This window comes from Gekko japonicus, unplaced genomic scaffold (genome assembly GCF_001447785.1).
Source record: "Gekko japonicus isolate JY-2015 unplaced genomic scaffold, Gekko_japonicus_V1.1 scaffold97, whole genome shotgun sequence".
NCBI classification, from domain to species: domain Eukaryota; kingdom Metazoa; phylum Chordata; class Lepidosauria; order Squamata; family Gekkonidae; genus Gekko; species Gekko japonicus.
Window position 1 is genome coordinate 1,019,676 of NW_015170278.1, and position 8,020 is coordinate 1,027,695.

An 8,020-nucleotide genomic window follows, 5' to 3' on the forward strand; every position below is an offset into this window, starting at 1 on the left:
TTGGTTAAAAAAAAAAAAAGCCCTTACTTTAACTATCCAGAGGAGTCCGGGACTTCAGGGAGGCCAGTTTGGTCTTTAAACTTTAAAGGTAAGTCCTTACCTTTAAAGTTTAAATGTAAGGTGGGGTGTTTTGAGCATGCGCAAAGATCGCCCTTCTGTGAATGGCTGCCTATGCGCATGCCCAAACTGTTTTTTTTAAAAAAAAAAACGCCGACGCCCGCAGCGTGTGAGCGGGCATACACTGATGGGAGCCGCAAAATGGAGGTAAGTGTGATCGGGTTTCAGCCGGCATAAACTGCACCGGTTCCAACCGGTACAGTTTATGCTGGCTGAAACGCCGCGTCTGAACGCACCCTATGAGTGACACATCTGGTCATTTCCCATTTCTACATTTATTTATTTACCTCACTTATGCGCCAGTCTTCTCCCCAGCAGGGACCCAAGGTGGCTCACACCTTCTTCCCCTCCTCCTGTGAGGGGATTCTGTGAGGAAGGTTCGGCTGAGATGACATGACAGGCCCAAGCTGGCCCAGTAAGCTTCCACAACAGAGCGTGGATTGGAACCCAGGCCTTCCAGAACCCAGTCGGATGCCTGTGCTGCTACCCCCCAGTGGCTTCTCAGCCTGCCTCTCTGGCAAGAATAATATCCAGGAGGGATATTTCCCCCCCAAAAAATAAAAAATTGGCCAGCTCCTCCCTTTACTACAGAACTCAACTTGAGACAAGACCTTGGACAGCTCAGTCGGCACTCAAAACTCGGAAATAATATTTCTAACTAAGCGTGGGAGTTGGAAGAGCTTGCAAAGCGTAGGAGGACAGAACGTGAACTTTACTTTCAATTGTCATCCCATAAAGTATGACATTAAATTTATTTAGAACCAGGGGTCATTTCCTGCAGGAGCACACAGGAGCGGAGCTCCGGCAGTAAAGAGCCCAGTGGGCGGGCACATGCAACAAGCCACACCCCCTGCTCCCAGCAGCCCTCAGTCAGAGCAAGAAGCAGCCAGGTAAGTTGCAGAGCTCCCCCCAGTCCAAAACAGTCCAGTGGCACCTTTAAGACCAAGTTTTATTCAGGTACAAGCTCTCCCTCCTCTGCGAGGACAGATCTGCACGTTCCCCCCCCCCCAATAGCTAGCAATCCAAAACAGTCCAGTGGAGCCTGAGCGGTGGGTGTGGCCTTCTGACACACTTCCAGTGATGTCAGGGGGTGTGGCACATGCAAATAAGTTATGCTAATGAATTATGCTAATGAGCTCCTGCACCTCTTTTTCTATGAAATGGCCCCTGCTCAGAACCATGAATGGGAAAGGCCAGAAACTGAGCTTGGGACCTTCTGCAGTCTAAAGACATGCTCTTCCATTGAGCCACCGGGGGGGGGGGGGTCGATGACCTCAAAGGTGCTGTAACAGTCTCAGTCTCTCATGTGGAAAAGCAGATCTGGCAGCTGATTCTAGAGCAGAGAGCAACGACAAGCGACATACACACAAAACCCAGCACCAGAGACACTGGTGAGCTAGCTAACCCCCCGGAATGGAGCACCTGGAGAAGAGCCACAACAGGGCGTGGGGGCCAGAAGGGACCCGTTTCACCAGAAGCCAAGTCCAAGGAAGATGTGGAGGCTCCGGCTCAGGCAAAACAGATGCAGGCATTCTGGGACCTCTTGTGCTTTCAAGAACAATCGCTACAAGGAGCAGATTCGTCACTCCTCTGATTCGAGGTAGGGCACCCGCGTTGGTCTGAAGCAGCAGAACAAATTTCGAGTCCCAGCGGCACCTTGAAGACCAGCAAAGGTTTATGCTGGGCATAAGATTTTGTGCATGCGCACACTTCTTCGGATACATGCATGCACATGAAAGCTTATACCCAGAATAAAACTTTGTTGGCCTTAAAGGTGCCCCTGGACTCCGACTTTCCTCTTTTTTGGTTCAATCCGGAGACCTTCGCTCATTTCATTTTATTTATCTATTTACATCATTTACACCCTTCCTTCCTCCCCAGTGGGGACCCGGAGTGGCCGACATCATTCTCCTCTCCTCCATTTTATCCTCACAACAGCCCTGTGAGGTAGGTGAAGCCGAGTACAGGTGACTGGCCCAAGCTCACCCGGCAAGCTTCCGTGGCACAAATGGGGATTTGAACCTGGGTTTCCCAGATGCTAGTCGGATACTCTAACCACTACACCAGACTGACTCGTCCCTCCTAGTAGAGAAGTGGAGGTCTTTTGGGGGTCTCCCACAGACACCACCACTTACATGATGCTGGACATGGGGAAGCCCAGCCTGGGGCGATATGATGTCCCTCCCTCTGGCTTCCTTCCAGACATGTCCGCTCAAGAGTAAATACTGTACATTCGTTCTGGAGGCTGAACCAGCATCAGAGAACAGAAGACCCACCAAGGAGACCATCTGTAACATCTCCATCTTTAGAGATCCAGGTGGTCACCCATGTTGGTCTGAAGCAGTAGGACAAATTTAGAGTCCAGTGGCACCTTTAAGACGAACAAAGTTTTATTCAAGGGAAGAAGAAGAAGAAGAAGAAGAAGAAGAAGAAGAAGAAGAAGAAGAAGAAGAAGAAGAAGAAGAAGAAGAAGAAGAAGACCCCACCCTTCACTACCCAAGGGAGTCTCAGAGCGGCTTACTTACTCCTTTCCCTTCCCCTCCCCACAATAGACACCCTGTGGGGTAGGTGGGGCTGAGAGAGCTCTGACAGGAACTGCTCTTTTTCAAGAACAGCGCTTATCAAAACAACGGCTTGCCCAAGGTCATCTAGCAGGTGCAAGTGGAGGAGTGGGGAATCAAACCCGGTTCTCCCAGATTAGAGTCTGCGCACTAAACCACTACACCAAATACACTGGAATGGTAGGTAAGGTTCGAACTTATAGACAGGGGCTGAGCAGCAAATTAGCATGTAACATGATGAAGATGTGCAAATGCAAAACTAAAGAACAAACTAAGGTTATAGGATCAACAGTTGGAAAGCAATAAACATGTCCAAAAAATGCTATTAAGTGACCTCCACGCCTGAGAGGAGAGAATGGAGAGTATCAGTTTATCGGCCACAAGTAGAAAAGATACCTTTACACATTTATCTGCTATTCTGACATATTTATTACTTTACAACTGTTGCCCTTATAACCTCAGCTTGTTGTTTTGTTTCATCTTGGCACATCTTCATCATGTTACATGTTCATTTGCTGCTCAGCCCCTGTCTATAAGTTCGAAACTTACCCACCATTCCAGCATATTTGGAAAAGTGTGCCTGCACACGAAAGCTCACACCTTGAATAAACCTTTGATCATCTTAAAGCTGCCCCTGGACTCTAAATTTGTTCTATCTCCATCTTTCACTTTCACCTTCTTTAGGCCCCGACCCCCCCCCTCTTTTTGTAGAAAAAGCCCAGCAGGAACCCATTAGCACAATAGGCCACACCTAACAGCAGAAACTCATTAGCATATTAGGCCACACCCCTGATAGCACAGCTCATTGGCATATTAGGCCACACACACCCATGTTACCAGAAGTGTGCTCATCCAGCCACACCCACCTTTTGCTTCTTATTCTGTTTACCTTGTTTGTTGTCAAAACCCAGGGCTTTTTTTGTAGCAGGAACTCCTTTGCATGTCAGGCCACACACCCCTAATGTAGCCAATCCTAATGAGTTTCTGCTGTTGGGTGTGGCCTGTTATGCTAATGAGTTCCTGCTGGGCGTGGCCAACTCAGGAGCCAGCTGGAACTCCGTCCCTGTGCGTTCCTGCCCAAAAATAGCCCTGCCCCTCCCCAACCCCTTTTTGGGGATAAACTTTTGACTTTCACATGAAGCTCCCTTTGTACTGAGTGAGACTATCAGTCCATCAAGGTCAGCATTGTCTACTCAGACTGCCAGTCAGAGGTCTTTCGGATCACCTAGTGCCTGGTCCTTTTTAACCGGAGATGCTGGGGACTGAACCAGTGGTGGTCTATCTAGTCCAGCATCCTGTCTCACGGTGGCAAACCACTGCATGCCACAGTAGAGGCTCTTCAACTGAGCCATGGCCTTCTGCACCTAAGCGATATAGATACAAAAAGTAACATTTGTTCCAAGGAATGTAAGTTCATAGCCCAAACATGACACTCTGTATCATGGATGATGGACAAAAGACCCAGAAGAAAAGGAGGAGGAGGAGATTGGATTATATCCCACCCTTCACTTGGAGTGTCAGAGTGGCTTACAAACTCCTTCCCCTTCCCCTCCCCACAACAGACACCCTGTGAGGTCGGTGGGGCTGAGAGAGCTCTGACAGAAACTGCTCTTTTCAAGAACAGCTCTGACAGAACTACGGCTTGCCCAAGGTCATCCAGCCAGGTGCAAGTGGAGGAGTGGGGAATCAAACCCGGTTCTCCCAGATTAGAGTCCGCGCACTTAACCACGACACCAAACTGGCACCGGGCGACTCTCTGAGAGCCACTTCACAGTCTGCGAAGGGGACTGGTGAAGGGAGTTTTGACCCTCAAAAGCGTACACCCCGAAAATCTTGTTGGCCTCTAAGGTGCCACTAGATCCCAACCTGTGTGGCAATTCCCCTTAGACGGTGGCTCCTGGGCTAGGCCAAGGCTTCCTACAGTGAGTGAACACATGGAGGGAAGAGGCAGGTTCCTAAACACTCCCAAACATGAGAACACAAGAGAAGCCAATGTTGGATCAGGCCAGTGGCCCATCCAGTCCAACACTGTGTCACACAGTGGCTAAAAATACCAGGTGCCACCAGGAGGTCCACCAGTGGGGCCAGGACACTAGAAGCCCTCCCACTCTTGTTCCCCCCCCAGCACCAAGAATACAGAGCATCACTTGCCCCAGGCCGAGAGATCCTATCTATACTTTGTGGCTAATAGCCACCGATGGACCTCTGCTCCGTATGCTTATCTAATTCCCTCCATCCTGGCCCCACTGGTGGACCTCCTGATGGCACTGGTATTTCTGGCCACTGTGTGATACAGAGTGTTGGACTGGATGGGCCTTTGGCCTGATCCAACATTGGCATATGTTCTTATGTTCTTATGCTTGTAGTCGCCGCCACACCTTGCGGCAGTGAATAATCTTTTTTTTTTGGTAAACATTTTTATTGGTTTTTAGTACATTATGTTCAAATACTTTACATCTTCAAGTTTTCAACACGTGAGCCCTCTACACATTACATTCTACCAATTCTCTTACTCTTGTCCATCTTTTATTAACTATCTTATCATCCGTCCCGTGCAATTGTGCATGCATCTTATCTATTTCCGCAGCTCCCATCATTTTTAAGGCAATTTCTTCTCGAGTTGGTATTCTATCCGTCTTCCAATATTTTGCTAACAAAATCCTAGAAATTGTTAAGATATACAGCAGAACATACATTTCTCTTTGTATTTGTCGATCCCCCGTTACTATGTTTAACAAATAAATCTCAGGCTTTAATTCCACAGTGAGGCAGTGAATAGTCTTATAAACCTCGATCATGTCACCCCTCAGCTGTCTTTTCTCCAAGCTAAAGAGCCGCACGATACTTTCCCTGCCTTTCGAGAGGCTTTGATTTAGCCCTACAGCCACCAGCCCTTTGCACAGCACTGCTGGCAGAACCAGGGCGGCTGCAGCAAATACTAGTGCCATCAAAAGCGCACGGCGGCTCCCAGGGATCAGAGGAGGGGTGTGTGTGTGCAGGCTCATGAAAACTGGAGCACTCCCTCGGAAAGGCTGACATCCCAGCCACAGTTTTCCGAGAAGAGTCAGAGTGAAACCGGTGCGCTTCAAAAGAACCTGCTAGTCTGTTAGTGACACATTAGCATCTGTAAAGCGAGGCACGCCCCGTAGGAGACCGTGTGCATGGCTCCACCAGCGTTGGAGGCCAAGGAAATCCCACCTATGGCACACAGACCCATGTCCCTCCCCGTCTCCCCCCCCACACACACACACACCAGATGCTGCAGCGCCCATACAACCTTCTTCCTTGGTTCAGACTTCCCGATTTGAACTTTCCAAAACGCATCAGTGCCCTGATGCTTTTGGCTAAGAAGCCGCTGCCAAAATCGACACTCCTCATGAACGGGCGGGACGTGTAGTTGCCACAGGTGGCCGCAGTCGGGAATGACGGACTGTGAGAACCCCTGGCCATTGAAATGTGCCTGCCCCCTCCCGACAGATGGCACAGCACGTTCATTTTGCCACTGACACTTTGGCTGCTTTCCCTAAAAAACCCTACCGAGTCTGAAAAGTGCAAATTTCTTCTTTGCACCCAGCACGAGAGACACGGAGATGGAAGGGACCGCAAGGGTCATCTAGTCCAACCCCCCTGCACAACGCAGGAAAATCCAAAACTACTCCCCCCCCACTCCCCCGTTGACCTCCTCTGCTCCATTTAAGCACAGTCTGCACATTTGGGGTTCCATTGCACCCCAAAAAAATCCCCCCCATTTGCTTTAACATCCAATACAACACAAAGTTCTGGGGTCCACGAAAGCTCGGCACTACTTTGAGACATCCTGCCTGGCTCTGATAAGGGTCTTCCTCTGCGGTCGGCTTGTGCAGAACCTACTGGAAGCCTTCGCTATCCTAGGGAGCCTCAGGAATCACCGCAAGGCAGCGAGCCTGAGCCATCACAAAAACCACACGGGACCGAAACATCCAACCAGCTGAGCGGAACGCTACATAGCAGCACCAGGACAAACCTGAACCAATTCCAACAGCCACATGGGGAAGGAAACCGTAATTGGGGGGGGGGGCTCAGGTGGGTCCCAGCCTGGACAACTGCAGTCAGTCTATTTTGGGGGAAAGCCCCGAATGAAAGCGAGGAAGGGCACAGTCCAGGGGAATGTTTTCCTGCAGAGGTCGGCCAGTGCTTCTTGGCCCCGGGGCAGCTCTCCTTGGGGAGAGGGCAGTTTGGGGAGGATGTCAATTTTTTTAAAAAAATTATTTACCTTCCCCCTATCCCACCTTTCTCCCCAACGGGGACCCAAACCGGCTCACCTCTTCCTCTGCCACTTTCATCTTCACAACAACCCTGTGAGGTGGGCTAGGCCCAGAGTGCGTGACTGGCCCAAGGTCACCCAGCGAGCTTCCTGGCACGAGTGGGAATTCGAACCCGAGTCTCTCGGATCAACCAACCACTACCCCATCTCCCACCCCGGCTGGCTCTCCAGTAAACATCAGGGTCCTTCTAGCAGGCCCGTAGCTACAGTGGGGCATTTCGGGGGGGCCCCAACTTCCTGCCGAGGCCCCGACTTCTATCCAGGCCCCCCCCCCTCTGGGCTGCCCAGGGGACCTCCAACTCTCTGAGCCACCCAGAGGACTCCCCGCCGCCTCCCCTTCCCCAAGCCTGGCTTGCTTCCATAGGCAGGCAGTGTGTGAAGGCTGCAAAACTGAATTCTTAACATTTCTATTTTATTTTGTGAGGTCAGCGCCCCCTGAATGATAAAACCCTGGCTAGGGGCCTGCCTTCTAGGGCCCTCACCTCGCCCAGAGGGTCTTCCTCCTGCAGAGCCCAGCGCCCCCCGGGCACCCCCGAGACCCAGAGTGCCGAGCCCGCGGCTCCTCCGGGGGTGGTGGCGGCGGCGGGGGGGGAGGCTTCCCGGCCCTGGCCCAGGGGCCCGTCCCAGTCCCACCCGGCGGCAGGAGGGCTGGCAAGAGGGATCCCCGGCGGCGCCCACTCACCGATCTTGGCCAGGCTGCCCACCAGGATCCAGAGGGCGATGATGTAGGGGTCCTTGACGTGGAGCCACTTGAAGGTGACGATCTGGTAGGCGACGGTGCCGTTGCCCTCGCCCTCGCCCTCGCCGTGCCCGCCCGAGCTGCCCAGCGCGCCGGGGAGCGGCGGCAGGAGGAGGAGGAGGAGGAGCGCCCCCAAGAGCCCCCCGAGGGGCGCCTGCCAGGGCCGAGCCATCGGGGCAGAGACCTCCACGGGCGGCCGAGCGCGGCTCCTCCGGCGGCGGCGGCGGCGGCGGCGTCGGCGGTGCTGCTGCGGCGGATGCCCGAGGGGGCGCCGTCAGATCATCCCACGCCGGCGGCTGC

The 8,020-nt window shown here is 52.3% G+C and overlaps 1 protein-coding gene across 1 annotated transcript in view; it reads right to left on the bottom strand.

Moving 5' to 3' along the window:
• Positions 1–7,892, bottom strand: part of SLC9A3 (solute carrier family 9, subfamily A (NHE3, cation proton antiporter 3), member 3) — a 98,406-nt gene extending 90,514 nt beyond the window's left edge. Inside the window, exon 1 of the mRNA XM_015417717.1 lies at positions 7,664–7,892. Coding sequence (XP_015273203.1) covers positions 7,664–7,892 — 229 coding nt within the window. The remainder of the gene's footprint in view (positions 1–7,663) is intronic.
• Between the last annotated feature and the right edge of the window lie 128 nt (positions 7,893–8,020).